The following is an 18,197-nucleotide window of genomic DNA, read 5'->3' on the forward strand; positions in this document are numbered from 1 at the left end:
TTTCTATTGTTCACTTAGTGTTTTCTGTACTTTTTTGTACTTATATACATCTATTTGTCCATCTGCTTCTTTCCCAGGTCTCCCCTCTCTAAGGCCCCAGTGTTCGTGGGCTTTTTTATAAGGGCTCGTCCAGACGACTAATTTTTTCATTTTCAGAAGCAACTGTTTTTTTTGCTTTTTTTTTTACAATGGGGCATTTCTATTGCAAATATTTATCTTAAAGCAGACACAAAGCAGGCAGAGTCGCTGTAGACTTCATGTGAGAGTGTTTTTAATGTGAACATGGATTTTTCATGCATATAAAACTGAACCAGATGTGAGTTGTTGAACATATATCTTTCTCTCATATTTGTATGTGACTAGAGAAATGTTTAAACTTACTGTTGACTGTTTGTATTTGAATTGCATAGATTATATACATCCTGTTAACCCCTGATGAAAGAGACGACAATCAGCTCTGAAACGTGTCGAGTACAGGATATTGTATCTACAGTTGTTGTTTATTATCCTCTTCTAGTATTCATGACCATGTTCAGTATTTTTGTCTATGACATACTATTTTAATAAATTATTTTTTATTTATATAATTGATTTCTTTGGTAGTGCCCTTAAAGTCCCACTCCTAGGGGTTTTCTTCTTTTTCAATGCATGATTTATCATATTTTGTCAGATTTAGCATCAGAATTTATCAGAAGAAGGATTGGGGTTGATTTATTAAAGGCAAATAGGCTGTTTACTTTGCAAAGGAAATTTGACTTTGAAAGAGAATTCAGTGAAAAGTAACTTTTCAAAAAATATCCAATCAGAACGAGGTTTTGATGGATAAGGACCTCATAAGAAGTACTGTTTCTCAAAAATGGATCAAAATTGGTAATCAGTGGCATACCTAGCATATCTGGCACCATTATTATTATTTTTTTTTATCCGCCCGCCCCCCCCCCAAAAAAAAATGGCCAAATTGTGGGTGTGGTCAAACTGCACTAACAGTGGGAGCGGCTTAAAGGAGCTTTGTTTAATAAAACCTGAGATACTTCTCCTATATTCAGCACACATATGCCACAGTCCTTTATCCATAAAATGTGCTTTAATGACTTTGTCACAAGCTAGAGTGTAACAGACACATATAAACATCAGAACACAAATTTTATTAAAATAAAACAGTGTCATTACATTAGCTTTTCTACACACAGCCTACCTTTAAGAAGAACTTCAGGAGTAATGTATATGGAGTGCAGTGGTCAGGAGTATGAAATGTATAACACAGTGAGGGGAGTTTATAAAAATTGGAGCAGCCAGAATCTGCAGCAGCCATGCATGGCAACCAATAGGCTTCTACCTTCAGCTTGTTCAATTAAGCTTTGAAAATGAAACCTAAAACCTTATTGGTTAACATGCACAACCGCTTCAGATTATGGCTATTCCAGTTTTGATAAAGTACCCTGGAGTGTGTAATACACAGGCCAATTTACAGACTACAACCGAAAATAACCCCCTCCTCCCAGTACCAATCACCCCCACCCCGAGCCCATATTCCACACAGTACAGATCTCTCCTAACATCCCTAGTTTTCCTCCTCCCAGCCTACACCTTAAAGTGGTTCTAAAGGCTGAAGATTTTTTTTACTTCATGCATTCTATACGTAAAGGTGAAAAACCTCCTGTGTGCAGCAGCCCCCCCCCCCCCCTCCTCCCCCAGTCCCCTTTAATACTCACCTGAGCTCCATCACGATCCAGCGATGTGCACAAGTGCCGGGGACCTCCTACCTCATTAGCTGAGATAGCCATTGGCCCCTGCTGCTGTCAATCACAGCCAGTGGGTATATGACCCCCCCCAGCACAGACCCCTCACTACAGATGGACCCTCCTTCAGTACAAGACCCTCAGTACAGACATGCTTGCCCAGCATACACCCATCCTCTTATAAAACAAAAACATTTTTACAGTTCTGATTTTCATGATTTCCAAATAAAATCTCTTTATTTCTATTCAGGATTTGGGAAACAGGTGCAAGTATTTCGGGCCGACTCTAACACCCTTAGGACATTTCTGGAATCCTGTCTAGAACATGATGACATGGTAAAAACTGCTGTAATACATAGTCACAAGAAGATCATTGTTACTGGATCCCAAGACGAAACTATTCGAGTTAGTAAGAAGTATTTAAACCTATAATATTGTCCAGTTCAAAATCTACTTGTGTAATAGATTGCACATTTAAGATTATTAGGTACAAATTACAAAATGCTTCTTTGACATACTGTAAAATTTCACAATCACATTTACTATATTTTGTAGGTCTGGAGTTTGTCTAAGAGGGGAGCTCTTCTAGACACATTTTTTGGTATGGGAGTATCAGTCACTGGACTGGCTTTAAAAGGAAGCACTTTATTATCGTCATCTAACACTGCTTACTACCTCAAACTTTGGAACCTAGATTATGATCAGAAGCACAAGACATTGCCTCCTTTTCAGGATCGCAGTGGCTGTGTTGCTCTATCCAATGGAGGTGACCGGGTTTATTTCCCAAAAACTGGAGACAAACACAAGATTGTGGTCTGGGACACAGTGAAAGGTAAATTAAAGCCTCTCTGTTTTATTGATGTTACATGTTACATTTATGAGAATAAATAGTCCCATGTTTGCTGCTATTTTTATTTACAATACTGAAAAATAAATTCATATGAAAAGTGGAACAGAATATGCTGTATATATAGGGTATACAAAATAATCCTTAGTAGATTTCAAACGTTTACAAATATTTAGTATACTTTTCAATGTATAGTATATTTCAAAATATACATCAAACAACATATGAGTATACTATATTGATACTCTTTGTGAGTAATAATAAAAAAAAATGTGCATATAAGATGAAAATAAACAAGTATGGATATGCTTTTAAATACAGTGCCTTGAAAAAATATTCATACTCCTTGAAATTTTCCAAATTTTATCATGTTACAACCAACATCGTAAATGTATTTTATTGGGTTTTTATGTGGTTGGTGGAGTGCTGCAGAGATGGTTGCCCTTATGGAAGGTTATCCTTTCTCCACAGAGAAACGCTGGAGCTCTGTTAGAGTGACCATCGGGTTCTTGGGCACCTCCCTGACTAAGGTCCTTCTCCCCTGGTCGCTGTTTGGCTAGCTCTAGGAAGCATTCTGGTGGTTCCAAACTTCTTCCATTTACGTATTATGGATGCCACTTTGCTCATTGGGACCTTCAATGCTGCAGAAATGTTTCTGTACCCATCCCCAGATCTGTATCTCAATACAATCCCGGAGGGCTACAGACAATTTAATTTACCATAGGTGTACTTCAAAGAAGGTTCTAGAAACATGGGGTCTTATTTGTAGAATTTTGAGGAAAATAATGAATTTAATCCATTTTGGAATAAGGCTGTAACAAAAAAAATGTGGAAAAAGTGAAGCGCTGTGAATATTTCCGGATGCACTGTATACCTACATTTCAAATTCAAACTCAAAAATTTTTTAAAAGTGGAAAACACTTTTGTACCATGACATATCAAAAATAATCTTCCCCCACAGATTTCTTAGAGGAACAAATCTTGAAATATCAGCCATTAATATTTAGTGTCAACGTTAAAATGAGCCTTTGCCCATGCTATAACATATTTACATGTTTACAGGTGATACTCGAAAAATTAGAATATCGTGCAAAAGTTCATTTATTTCACTAATGCAACTTAAAAGGTGAAACTAATATATGAGATAGACTCATTACATGCAAAGCAAGATAGTTCAAGTCGTGATTTGTCATAATTGTGATGATTATGGCTTACAGCACATGAAAACCCCAAATCCACAATCTCAGAAAATTAGAATATTATGAAAAGGTGACACATAGGCTCAAAGTGTCCCACTCTAATCAGCTAATTAAGCCATAACACCTGCAAAGGGTTCCTGAGCCTTTAAATGGTCTCTCAGTCTGGTTCAGTAGGAATCACAATCATGGGAAAGACTGCTGACCTGACAGTTGTGCAGAAAACCATCACTGACACCCTCCATAAGGAGAGAAAGCCTCAAAAGGTAATTTCAAAAGAAGTTGGATGCTCCCAAAGTGCTGTATCAAAGCACATTAATAGAAAGTTATTTGGAAGGGAAAAATGTGGCAGAAAAAGGTGTACAAGTAGCAGGGATGACCGCAGCCTGGAGAGGATTGTCAGGAAAAGGCCATTCAAAAGTGTTGGGGACTTTCACAAGGAGTGGGCTGAGGCTGGAGTCAGTGCATCAAGAGCCACCACACACAGATGGATCCTGGACATGGACTTCAAATGTCGTATTCCTCTTGTCAAACCACTCCTGAACAACAAACAACGTCAGAAGCGTCTTACCTGGGCTAAAGAAAAACAGACCTGGTCTGTTGCTCAGTGGTCCAAAGTCCTCTTTTCTGATGAGAACAAATTTTGCATCTCATTTGGAAACCAAGGACCCAGAGTATGGAGGAAGAATGGAGAGGCACACACTGCAAGATGCTTGAAGTTCAGTGTGAAGTTTCCACAGTCTGTGTTGATTTGGGGAGCCATGTCATCTGCTGGTGTTGGTCCACTGTGCTTCATTACGTCCAGGGTCAACGCAGCCGCCTACCAGGAGATTTTGGAGCACTTCATGCTTCCTTCCGCAGACAAGCTCTATGGGAATGCTGAGTTTATTTTCCAGCAGGACTTGGCACCTGCCCACACTGCCAAAAGCACTAAAACCTGTTTCAATGACCGTGGGATTACTGTGCTTGATTGGCCAGCAAACTTGCCTGACCTGAACCCTAGAGAGAATCTATGGTGCATTGCTAAGAGAAAGATGAGAGACATGAGACCAAGCAATGCAGAAGAGCTGAAGGCCACTATTGAAGCATCCTGGTCTTCCATAACACCTCAGCAGTGCCACAGGCTGATAGCTTCCATGCCACGCCGCATTGAGGCAGTATTTGCTGCAAAAGGGGCCTAAACGAAGTACTGAGTACATATGCATGCTTATACTTTTCAGAGGTTCGATATTGTTCTATGTACAATCCTTGTTTTATTGATAGTATGTAATATTCTAATTTTCCGAGATTGTGGATTTGGGGTTTTCATGAGCTGTAAGCCATAATCATCACAATTATGACAAATCATGGCTTGGACTATCTTGCTTTGCATGTAATGAGTCTATCTCACATATTAGTTTCACCTTTTAAGTTGCATTAGTGAAATAAATTAACTTTTGCCAGATATTCTAATATTTCGAGTATCACCTGTATAACAAGCAGTAAATTTGAGTTAAAACAAGCCCTGAAAAGCCTGAAACTCTCTGCTTCTTTCTTTCCTCGTTATAAGGCTCATCCAGAAGTACAGTGCTTTGAAAAAGTATTCATACCCCTTGAAATTTTCCACATTTTGTCATGTTACAGCCAAAAACATAAATGCAATTTATTGGGATTTTATGTGATAGACCAACACAAAGTGGCACATAATTGTGAAGTGGAAGAAAAATGATAAATGGTTTTCAAAAATGTTTACAAATAAATATGTGACAAGTGTGGCGTGCATTTGTATTCAGCCCCCCCTGTCAATACTTTGTAGAACCACCTTTCGCTGAAATTACAGCTGCAAGTCAATTTTGGGGATGTCTCTACCAGCTTTGCATATCTAGAGAACGACATTTTTGCCCATTCTTCTTTGCAAAATAGCTCAAGCTCTGTCAGATTGAAGGGAGAGCATCTGTGAACAGCAATTTTCAAGTCTTGAAACAGATTCTCAAGTGGATTTAGGTCTGGACTTTGAGTGGGCCATTCTAACACATGAATATGCTTTGATCTAAACCATTCCATTGTGGCTCTGGCTGTATGTTTAGGGTCATTGTCCTGCTGGAAGGTGAACCTCTGCCCCAGTCTCAAGTCTTTTGCAGACTCTAACAAATTTTCTGCTAAGATTTCCCTGTATTTGGCTCCATCCATCTTCCCAAAAAACAGCGCTTTTGGATACAAATATCTGGCAATGTTGGTGGTATCAGCAGCTCATCCCGATGCGTTTCGTCCTAGGGGACATCATCTGGGGTGCTGCACCACCCCAAACATTGCCTTTATATATAATACAGAACCCCCGTGTTAAGCCGTGGCTCCAATCTAATTGCTCATTCAATTAGAGCAACTTCCGGGTCACGGCAAAATGGCGTCGGGATGAGCTGCTGATACCACCAACATTGCCAGATATTTGTATCCAAAAGCGCTGTTTTTTCTACTAAAATGTGAGTTTTCCTACTTTTAAATAAATGAGTTTTAAACCCCTTATACAGTATTACGCTATGTACTCTTATGTCTTTTATATGTATACGTTGGATGCCTGCTTGGACTTACTCCCTTTGCCATATCTAAAGTATTGGGTCACCTGGATTAACCCTCACGTTATACGGACACCACCCTGGATCCCCACAGTTACAAGCTAGATTGACCCAGTGGGTGTACACCCATCTGTGTCCAATCTTTCCGGTAAGCCCCTAATCCAATAGGGTGGTGGATCATCTATCAACACATTCGCTTGCTGTCTTCACTTTTTGGTGTTATTTACCTACTAAAGACTTTCACTTTTAAGGATATATCAGCATTTTTGCATTACGGACTTTTATTTTTCTCACAAGGATCTTTATACACATCTATGTGATTTACTTATTGGGCTTAACCATGATGCTGTTTGCTAACTAAGGTTCTCTAACAAACCTCTGAGGGCTTCACAGAACAGCTGTATTTATACTAAGATTAAATTACACACAGAAGGATTCTATTCACTAATTAGGTGACTTCTGAAGGCAATTGGTTCAACTAGATTTTAGTATGGGTATCAGAGTAAAGGGGGCTGAATACAAATGCATGCCACACTTTTCACATATTTATTTGTAAAAATAATTGAAAACCATTTATCACTTTCCTTCCACTTCACAATTATGTGCCACTTTGTGTTGGTCTATCACATAAATTCCCAATAAAATACATTTACAATTTTAGCTGTAACATGACAAAATGTGGAAAATTTCAAGAGGTATAAATACTTCAAGGCACTGCAGCTGGTCCCAGTGAGTACTGGGATAAATGTCTTACTATGATGGATTCTTGTTTTGTATATCTGAATGTTACGTCCATGTCACCCAGCATGATACTGCGTGATTAATGACTGACAACTACATGTGTATTATGCCTTCCGGGCCTACTAGGAATTTTTTTACTTTGCTCATTAGAGCAAACGTTTCTGTCTGTTTTAAAAATTAATAAACACAGAATAAAAAACAAAAAAAAAACACAACCCCCCACTGACTTCTGTAGCAGCAGTCACTCTGGAGCAGTGTAGCCTCAAAGTTTGCAGCAGAAGTACAGAAGTTGTTAAAAATCATTATTTCAGAAAATGTACTATGAGCAAACCATGCTCCGCTTCGGTTATGCTTGTCTCTCTTGTCTCCCGAGTGCAGAAGATTCTTCAATTGTGAGCCTTGTGAGGGCACGTGTAATTTTTAAATATTCCATAACAAGAAAGAGAGAGACACCCAACATAGAAGCCAACTTCTAATTCATTACAGCCAAACAATGCAGAGAGAGTTCAGCTAGTGCCATGACGTTCCCAAGGCATTTCACTCCTCACAAAAGCTTAGTCTTAGCTCCTGTGAGGAGTGAAATGAGTTGGGGCTGCCATGGCACCAGGAGAACTGTCTGTGCACTGTTTGGCTTTAATAAATTAGAAGTTGGCTTATATAGTGTGCATCGCTCCCTTCCTTGTTTTGCATTCTTTAAAAGTTACATTATTTCAGCCAGCTCAGCTAACCTCGCTTCCCCCTCCCAGAGAACCTGCTTTGTGTTTACATTAAAGTTTATAAGGCTAAAAGTGTCCAAGTTACTGCTAGAAAGGGTAGGAGGGTGAGCTAAGCTGCTGAGAAAATTACTTTAAAGCTCAGTTCCACCCATTAATGGGACTTCCGCTGATCGAATCCCTCCCCCCTCCGATGCCACATTTGGCACCTTTCAAGGAGGAGGAGATACCTGTCAGATCCAGATATCTGCTCCCACTTTCAGGGAAAGAACGCCGCAAATTGTGCGGTGAACTACGTAATGTCCAGCCCCTCCTCCTCCCCCCCACTGCCTTTTGGGAGACACACAGGTCTGGGAGACACACAGGCCATTCAGAAAGTGCAGCGCAACTCGCGCATGCGCAGTAGGAAACAAGCTGTTAAGCCGTAAGGCTTCACTTCCTGTTTCCCTTAGTAAGGATGCTGGCGCCTGCACCCGGAGCCAAGGGACGGGTCGGCTTCGGGTGCCAACATCGTGGGCTCCCAGGATAGATAAGTGTCCTCATATTAAAAGTCAGCAGCTGCAGTATTTGTAGCTGCGGACTTGAAATTTTTTTTTACCCAGGAAGAACACTTCTTTAACCTCTTTGGGCAGACAGTATGTAAATATGCAGCCTCTCGGTGGGTGGGCCTTGGCGCAGAGTGGGTGCATATTTACATACCACATTGCAATCGGGAGCTTTCCGATCATGTGACCACCGTGACAGCCAATCACAACGGTGATATAATCATAAACCCTGCCCCGCTCTGGCATTTGAAACCCTTAAATGGGGCCGGTAGGCGCCAGTGCCAAGGGGTTAAAGGATAAGTTCAACTTTCATAACATGTTACAAGTTACACACATATTCAAGGTGCAGCATGTAGTGAATTCACCGCCCCCCCCCTACTCCCCCAATCTCCGCTGCGACAGCAGATAGGACATCTTCTCCCTGTGTCTGCTGCCACAATTCGGCCCTACCCGGCCATGTCACTCATTCACAGTCCTTTGTGAATGGAAAACTACAAGGTCTGGCAGCCTTTGCGGCTGTCGGCTTGTAGTTTTCAATGAACAACTACAGCGCTGTGGTAGTTCATCGAGTCTTACTGTCAGAATGTATCAGCTTCCTCATATGAGACACGAGCTAGCCGATACACGGATGGATCTGCAGGGGACCTGCATGGCACCAGCGATCTGCTCTCTACAGCATGGGTGCTCAACCTGTGGCCCTCAAGCTTTGGGGAACTACAAGTCCCATCATGCCTCTGCCTTTGGGTGTCATGCTTGTAACTATCAGTGGCTTGCAATGCCTCATGGGACTCGTAGTTCCGTAGCAGCTGGAGGGCCACAGGTTAAGCACCCACGCTCTACAGGTTCCTGCAACAAAAAATAATAAATGCACATTTTTTTACCTGCAAAAAAATGTGCATTTATTTATTTTTATTTAAAAAGTGAACTTATCCTTTAAGGACCAGGGCCAGAGGTTGACAGGGGTTCCTTGAGCAATGATTCATTTTCACCCTTCATAGAAGTAACCACCAACACTAATGAGCTTTTTAGCTATCTGTAAGGATGGAAGATTCTTCCAAAGGACCAAAAATGTAGGGTGATTAAAATGCTAATGTACAATGAAATGTAGATATAGTAATTGTCGGTAGGAGTTCCATGAGACAGGAAAGTTAAAGCAAGGGTTCCTTTGTTTTAAAAAAGTTGAGAAAGGCTGCTCTAAACTTTGAGGATGGATTTTTCCATGGTGTCTACAGCTACAGAGGTCAGAGGCTCCTAAATACTTGAATGTCAATTGGGTGGTCACTTGTTCACTTTAAGCAATTTCTGCTGGTGCTATAAAATGTAACATTATTTGCAGTGTAAACAAAAGTAAATATGCAAATTTATACAATTGTCACAAGGTGAGGTCATATAATTATATGCTTTTTCAGGTCTTATGACAGATATCCTTGAGGCATCTTCTGAAGTAACATGCCTGGAAGTTGCCAACATCAAGAGGATTTTGTTCTGTGGTTTGACGTCTGGCACTGCACTGGCTTTTCCATTAGACCAAAGGCAGGATGTGGCATGTATTCCACCACCTGATCATAATTTGGCTGTGATTTGCCTGTCATTAAGCAAACAAGAAAGCTGCCTGGCTGTAGCACACCACAATCTGATTTTCCTTTATCAAGTTACAAAGGGGAATCCTCTTCCAATTCTTGATGGCCCTGTACACTCCATACATCCACAAGTCCCAAGTGCTGTGAGCAATATAGCCATATTTGAAGATCAAAGGGTTATCTATGGTACAGAGAGAGGAGACATGTATCTTTTTAGCCCAGAAAAGAATGAAAAGTGTTTAGATTCTCATGTAAGCAAAGTCACTTGCTTAGAAACAAGCTCAAAGGAAATATATGCATTAAGTGGCTGTGAGGACTCAGTTCAGCGTCTTTGGAACATGAAAACTGGTTGCTGGGAACATGAGATGTGTTACAAGGTACCTTATGCTCACAAGACAGTTTATATGCCAATTTTTGAATGCATTGGTTTATATGAAAACTACTATATTGTATACTTAGGAATGCTTGTATACCTCACAGTTCTCCACAGAATTGAATCACTTAAGGACCGGAAGGATTTGCCTTCTAATGACCAGGCCATTTTTTGCGATACGGCACTGCGTCGCTTTAATTGACAATTGACGCTGTACCCAAACAAAATTGACGTCCTTTTTTCCCCACAAATAGAGCTTCCTTTTGGTGGTATTTGATCACCTCTGTGGTTTTTATTTTTTGCGCTATAAACAAAAAAAGAGCGACAATTTTGAAAAAAAAAAAAAAATATTTTTTGCATTTTGCTATAATAAATATCCAAAAAAAAAGTGAAAAAAACTAATTTCTTTATGAGTTTAGGCCAATATGTTTTCTTCTACATATTTTTGGTAAAGAAAATCGTAATAAGCATATATTGATTGGTTTGTGCAAAAGTTATATGCCCCGTACACACGGTCGGATTTTCCGATGGAAAATGTGTGATAGGACCTTGTTGTCGTTCATTCCGACTGTGTGTGGGCTCCATCACACATTTTCCATCGGATTTTCCGACACACAAAGTTTGAGAGCAGGCTATAAAATTTTCCGACAACAAAATCCGTTGTCGGAATTTCCGATCGTGTGTACACAAATCCGACGCACAAAGTGCCACGCATGCTCAGAATAAATAAAGAGATGAAAGCTATTGGCTACTGCCCCATTTATAGTCCCAACGTACGTGTTTTACGTCACCGCGTTCAGAACGATCGGATTTTGCGACAACTTTGTGTGACCGTGTGTATGCAAGACAAGTTTGAGCCAACATCTGTCGGAAAAAATCCTAGGATTTTGTTGACGGAATGTCCGATCAATGTTCGACCGTGTGTATGGGGCAATAGCGTCTACAAAGTAGGGAAAAGATTTATGGCATTTTTATTATTATTTTTTTTTACTAGTAATGGCGGCGATCTGCGATTTTTAGCAGGACTGCGACATTGCTACGAACAGACCAGACACTTTTGACACTTTTTTGGGACCATTGACATTTATACAGCGATCAGCGCTATAAAAATGCACTGATTACTGTGTAAATGTTACTGGCAGGGAAGGGATTAACACTAGGGGGTGATCAGGGGGTTAAGTGTGTTCCCTTGGTGTGTTTCTAACTGGGACTGACTAGAAGAGGAGACAGATCACTGTTCCTAATTACTAGGAACAGTGGATCTGTTTCTCCTCTCCTGTCAGAAAGGGGATTTGTCTATTTACACACACAAATCCCTGTTCTGGCTCTCCTGCCCGCGATCGGAGGTGGCCAGACATCGCGGCCACCGGCCACACACATCAGGTCCCCCGCCGTGCAGTGGGAGCGCCTGCTATGGCTCTTGAAAGGAGCCGCCGTACAGCTAGGGCGATTTGCAGGGACGAGCCGACCTGCAGCTATATAATGATGGCGGCTGGTCGGCAAGTGGTTAAAAGCCAATGATTGGAAGTTTGATGTTAAAGCATATCTAAACACAAGAACAAAAATGTAATACTTTGCAGCTTACTGGTCATTAGGTGTGTTGAATGCATTTGTTTTCAAAAGGAAATCTAGCTAGAAATCTTGTGTAATTGAAACCAGCTAAGGTGGGCCATAGATTATGTAACTCTCAATGAACTCTCAGGGTGCTCATCAGATATTTTGGTTCTATTTTGCCCTTTGTGTGCTTCATCCTCGACAATAGTTGCTCACAAATACATACTGTAGGTGCAGCTGAAAACTGATGACATGAATAAGGCAAGATTGTAAAGAGTGGGCTATTTTTCTTTGGGAAAATAAAACTTCTAAAAGTCCAGTGTGCTGCCCCCCCCCAGCTTTTATGCAGCTGACAACAGAGGTAATGTGGTTACTTATAAAAAGGAGGGGGGGGAGTGTTTACAATGTATTTTTTAAATCTATACACAAATGCATACCTACCAACTTTAGAACTTCAGAATGAGGGACACTGGAGGAGTAAAAAGACCTGCAGCGCTCTACGTTGCGGTAAAGTGTGGGTGTGGTCAAGTACCTAGCAGTGGGAGGGGCTTAAGGGATGTGGTTAAACAAAACCCATGCTTCCTTGTGCCTATAAAATATGCTTTGATTACTTTGTCTGAGACGAACTTAAAGAACTTTATTAGAATAGTCAGGGACTGCATAGCAGAGGTATGGACATAATACAGAAGATGGTCAGAGACTGCAGACATGAAACAAGAGATGGTCAGAGACTGCAGACACGATACAAGAGATGGTCAGAGACTGCAGACACGATACAAGAGATGGTCAGAGACTGCAGACATGATACAAAAGATGGTCAGAGACTGCAGACATACTACAGGAGATGGTAAGAGACTGCAGACATGATACAGGAGATGGTCAGAGACTGCAGACATACTACAGGAGATGGTCAGAAACTGCAGACAAACTACAGGAGGTGGTCAGAAACTGCAGACATGTTCCAAGAGACTGTCAGAGACTGTGCAAACATACTACAGGAGATGATCAGAGACTGCAGACATACTACAGAAGATGGTCAGAGAATGCAGGCATGCTCCAAGAGATGATCAGAGACTGCAGGCATACTACAGTAGATGGTCAGAGACTGCAGACATGCTACAGGAGATGGTCAGAGACTACAGACATACTACAGGAGATGGTCAGAAACTGCAGAAATACTACAGGAGATAAAAATAAGATTTTAAATGGCACTCTCATTTTACCTCCAGGGCTTTTTCTTTCAAGGAGTTGATTGTGCCTGCTTCTCACCAGATGATTGCTATATTTATACTGGATCTAAGGACAGAGCCATCAAAGTGTGGGATGTGTCCACTGGTGAGTATTCATTCAGTTATTTTCATACGCATTCAGGGCTTGTTTACATCTGCTTCAACTTTAACACACACACCTACTGCTTCAACATGCTTTTTTGATTATGTGATGCTTTTTTGAAGCTTGGCAAATGCCCTGTGTGTTTTCATTTTCTATTTGTTTTAAAGGGGCCCATTAGAACCCCAGCTCATTAATACTCTTGTTCAGCATATCCCCAGCTGTTTAGTACCCTTGTTTATCAGATCCCCTGCTCAGAAGTACCCCAAGCTCAGTAGTAACACACAGGTATGTTGATCCCACACTCAGCAGTAACCCCCAGCTCTGCTGATCCCCTGCTCACTAGTAACCCCCAGCTCTAGTCCAGTTCAATTTCCGCCATGTTGCATACCATGTGTACTGTTTGATAGTTGCTCTGCTCCAGTCCGGACCCTGCTCACCTTCCTGCTCCACACTGCACACCAGATGTGACGTTTGCATCAGACACTCACAGAATATATACACATGAACCGGAAGTGACTGCTGATGATGTCTTTCCAGTTTGCTTGTTGGTTTCCCAGTACATCCTGGGATATCTCATACCCGCAACACCTCCAAACGAAAGCGACGCTAACTCTAAATAAAAGTCTCTCAAAAGCTGTAGGTGCTGATATTGGGTGTTGTTATAGACTTCTATAGAGGCTTTGGAGACACTTTGAATCACCAAGAAAGTTACATGGGGTATAATTTTTGAAGTAAAGAAAAGTAAAGCAAAGAAAACGAAACATGTGAACAGGACTGTAAGCTTACCATTTAATTTAGTGACAGGTGCTTTGATTGGCATTCAGAGTCCTTTAAAAAAGCGTTTCAAATACCACATTTTGAAGCAAGTGTAAATGAGCCCTTAATCGGTTCTAAATATATATCTACTCAGAATGCTTAAAGAAATCTATAGTATTTTTGTACATATTTGAATATGAATATTTTGTTTTCCTATGTCCAGGCAGCTGGTTTCTCCTTCCATCCTCCTATAAAAAAAAAAAAAACTATTTAAAGAGCTCAATAGCTCAAGACAAGAAATGGGGAAAGAACCTATAGAAGTTCTGGAGGGAAGGAGGGGAATCAGGCAGCCGCAGTCTCAACCTAAGAATAATAAACTTTATTGATCGCAAATTCAAAATTATGGAACAAAATAAAAAATGGCAGACTACACAAAAAGGTTTAAAACGTTGGGCAACATTGCCACTAACAGCACACAGCCCGGGTTCAGTGGCATACCACAAGCTTACAATACAGAAATAGCAGTCTTTAACTATAACTAAAGATCAGGTTTGGTGGAATCACAGCGAACCGCAATGGTGTCAGCCTTTATACGGCTATATAGGGACACTGTGGACAGTGTGGGGCTCCCCCCATTTACCTATAACCTCCTGAGTAATAGCTATTAATGCAGTATGGCAGTGGCAAGGTTGGTCTCCCTCAAGTGGAGGTAAAATGACTTAAAGATCTGGAGGCACAGATCCTTTGTGAATAGAGTGTCACTAAGTGAAGGAAATTGCAGTATGCGCTAGACAGGGGCGGATCCTGAGTCTAGTGTCGGGAGGGGCACTGCCAGAAAATACGTTTTTTGGGGGGCAATTTATCAGGGAAATGGCTGATGTTGGAGCTTCAATCATCACGGCACCATGGTTATTATAGTGTCAGGATGTTTGAAACACATTACTTCTATTATTACATTGTTATAGAAAATGAAATAGTTCAACTCACCATAATGCAGAATCAGTGGGAGCCCCGAGTGTGTCACTTGCCACATCGCCTGCCACCAGATGCAGATTATCACTTGCCACGTCACCTGCCACACGTTGCAATTTGTCCACTATCACCTGCCACACATTGCTGATTCTCCACTTGCCACGTCACCTGCCACAAGTTGTGGATTGTCACTTGCCATGTCACCTGTCACACATTGCAGATTGTTCACTTGCCACGTCACCTGCCACAAGTTGCGGATTGTCCACTTGCCACGTCACCTGCCACGAGCTGCGGATTGTCACTTGCCATGTGTTGCAAATTGTCCACTATCACCTGCCACACATTGCTGATTGTCCACTTGCCACGTCACCTGCCACAAGTTGTGGATTGTCACTTGCCACGTCACCTGTCGCACATTGCGGATTGTTCACTTGCCACAAGTTGCGGATTGTCCACTTGCCACGTCACCTGCCACAAGTTGTGGATTGTCACTTGCCACGTCACCTGTCACACATTGCGGATTGTTCACTTGCCACACATTGCGGATTGTCCACTTGCCACATCAGCTGACACAAGTTGCAGATAGTTACTTTCCTGCTAAGGTGGGGAATGGGGATTGTCAATTCCTGCGTCCCAGTCTGAGTCAGGCAGCAGAGAGGTGATGTAATCTCTCTGCTGCCTGCACAGTGAGTGAGGGCAGAACTGCCAGAATGCAGGGCGGGCGCCGGGCGGTGAGAGATGATGTCATCTCTCTGCTCCGCCACCCACTGATTGGCCAGTCCAGCCCCCCTCTCAGTGTGATTGTACGAGCGCCGTACCTGCACTTGCACTTACATGACTGTTTAGCCAACAGCTTCGTCTAACCTGTCACAGTCAAGGCGGCTTTCAGACTCAAGTCCGACGTGACTCGCTGACGTCACTCGTTGCTAGACGCCAGGCGGCCCTGACGTTACCAACGAGTGCAGGGAAGAGGCTCCACCCACCTCCTCCTCCTGGTATCCTGCCATGTCAGTGCGAGTCTCTCGGCGCCTCTGATCGGCTGATGTGAGAGAGAGACTCGGGTAGAGGCAGCGGCATTGGCACTGGTATCAAGACATGTCAGTGCTACTATTTTGGGGGGGGCAATTGCCCTGTTGCCCCCCCCTGGATCCGCCCCTGGCGCTAGATGTAATCACATTCTCTTCTCCCTTTCATTGTCTCTGTGAGTGTTCAGCACTATGGTTGTGAATGGGATTGGTCCCCGTAGTAGGGAATGTCAGTAGGTGCTACTCATGGTTGTAAAGGTGACAGGGTCAACACAGGTTGCGGGGCTGTTCTCAGTGCTACCAGTCAGAGCATCTGCTGGGGCCGTGGAGTGATCACTGCAAAGTGCAGAAGCGCTTCCTTCTCTCTGCTGTGTGGACAGATTCCTGGATCAAATATCGAAGAGGTATAGGAGCCTCAATCGCTGATGGGAGCCTCTGCTTTTGCTGGTTCGGCTGAGAGTTTTGTCAGTCACTTCCGCCGGGTTGTATTTTATACGATGGATGGCAGGGGCTGGAGTGGTTCCAGATGAATGGACAGTTGCCGGCTTGGAGCAGGCCAGCTCCGTGGTGAACACCTCTTATGCAGGACAGCCTGGGTGGCTGGAATATGCCAGGAACTGGTCAATAGAGGGAGGACGAGAGGTGTGGGAGTGGACCCAGGTGTGTGCAGGTAAATGCACCAATGCATTTACTCCACTAGGTGGTGTGGACTTCCTCAGGGTAGCATGCCCGTCTGTATTTCTGACTTTTAAACTCTTTGAGGTATTCCCTAACCTGAAGTCTCCAATGGAGCACGCCCTGTCCTGGAGCTTAGGTTGTTAACCCCTTTTGGGGTCCTATTGGTGTGTGGAAATTGAAGGAGGCATAGCACCATCTTGTGGGCAGTTAACAATAAGCATATACAGCATAACAAGGATCTATACATCTATTGTTCAGTTAATTTACTTACATACTTTAAAATTCTTATTAGGAGTTGTAGTCGCATGCATGCATAGTAAAGATAGGGGTGGTCTAGAGGAAGAGTTGTAAACTTGACTTCATCTTATTAAGGTGTTAGAAACACCTAGAGAGAGACTCTATTCATTGTTCAGTCCCTTGGGAGCCATAGTTCCCAGACGAAAAATCCATTCCTTTTCTCTCTGTAAAAGGATGGTTTTGAAATCTCCACTTCTGCTGGGTAGATCAAGGGCATAGAAGCCCTTGACTCGCAGGCCATCGGATTGCCCTTTATGATATTTAGCAAAATGTTGACCGATCAGTGTTTCATCATCCTTTCCACGGATACTGGATAAGTGTTCACCAATACGAACTTTCAGAGGGCATTTCATTTTGCCCACATAGTATTTGTGGCAGGGTCATTCTAGCATGTAGAGGGACCATGTGGTGTCACAGTTGATGAATTGCTTTATCTTGTATGTCTTCCGGCTGTCGGCATCGGTGAAGGTATTTGTTCGGTGCACCAGTTTGCAAATATGGCACTTCCCACATGGGAACGTGCCTTTGATTTCTTGTAGATTGGTCAGCCAATTATGTGGCATAGTCTTAGTGAATTCAGATTTCACTAGCTCATCAGTGAGATTTTTTTGCCCTTTTGGCTACCAAGTTGGGTCTAGGATCCATATTTCCCAATTGCGGTGAATGGGTCAGCAAGTGGTAACGTTTCATAGGTATATTACGGACCTCCTCCCATTGAGAGCCATAAGGAGTAATGATTCTCATGGGGTCTGGGTAGTCTCCTTGGGTCTGATCTCTAATTCCTTTGGTTTTTAAAAAGTCTGATTTTGGTTTTTGGGATGCCTTTCTCCTGGATCTTCTTAATGTTCAATGTGGGTATTTTCTCTCCCTAAATCTTGTTCATAGCTGTGCAGCTTCAGTTTTATAAACTGAATCCAATGTACAGTTCTGGCGGATAGGCCGAGCAAGGGGTTAAGTGTGTTCCCTGGGCGTGTACTAACTGTAGGGGGGATGGGCTCCCTAGAAGATGACAGAGATCACTGGGAGCAGTAAATCCCTCTCATGTTGCTAGGCAGAACAGGGAAACGCCTTGCTTGCATCTCCCCGTTCTGCCCCTGCTCCGCTGGGGTCACCCGTTCTCGTAATCCTCCAGGGACTATTTTCTTGTCTATGTATGACGCTACGGACACAATGTTCCACTTGCGATTTAGTTGTTTAATATTCTTTTTTCATGTTGGAGTGATTATCAGATAGTGATAATTCACGTGGGTTGACAGTAAATGTGAGCCTAATTTCCTCTTCTATGTCTTCACCTTTT

The 18,197-nt window shown here is 42.4% G+C and overlaps 1 protein-coding gene across 1 annotated transcript in view; it reads left to right on the top strand.

The window, feature by feature from the left end:
- Positions 1 to 18,197, top strand: part of NWD1 (NACHT and WD repeat domain containing 1) — a 122,839-nt gene that overhangs the window by 96,059 nt on the left and 8,583 nt on the right. Inside the window, exons 17-20 of the mRNA XM_073592867.1 lie at positions 1,990 to 2,144; positions 2,295 to 2,571; positions 9,743 to 10,290; positions 13,070 to 13,175. Of these exons, the coding sequence (XP_073448968.1) occupies positions 1,990 to 2,144; positions 2,295 to 2,571; positions 9,743 to 10,290; positions 13,070 to 13,175 (1,086 nt within the window). The remainder of the gene's footprint in view (positions 1 to 1,989; positions 2,145 to 2,294; positions 2,572 to 9,742; positions 10,291 to 13,069; positions 13,176 to 18,197) is intronic.

The sequence above is a fragment of the Aquarana catesbeiana genome, linkage group LG01, assembly GCF_042186555.1.
Source record: "Aquarana catesbeiana isolate 2022-GZ linkage group LG01, ASM4218655v1, whole genome shotgun sequence".
Classification (NCBI taxonomy): Eukaryota; Metazoa; Chordata; class Amphibia; order Anura; family Ranidae; genus Aquarana; species Aquarana catesbeiana.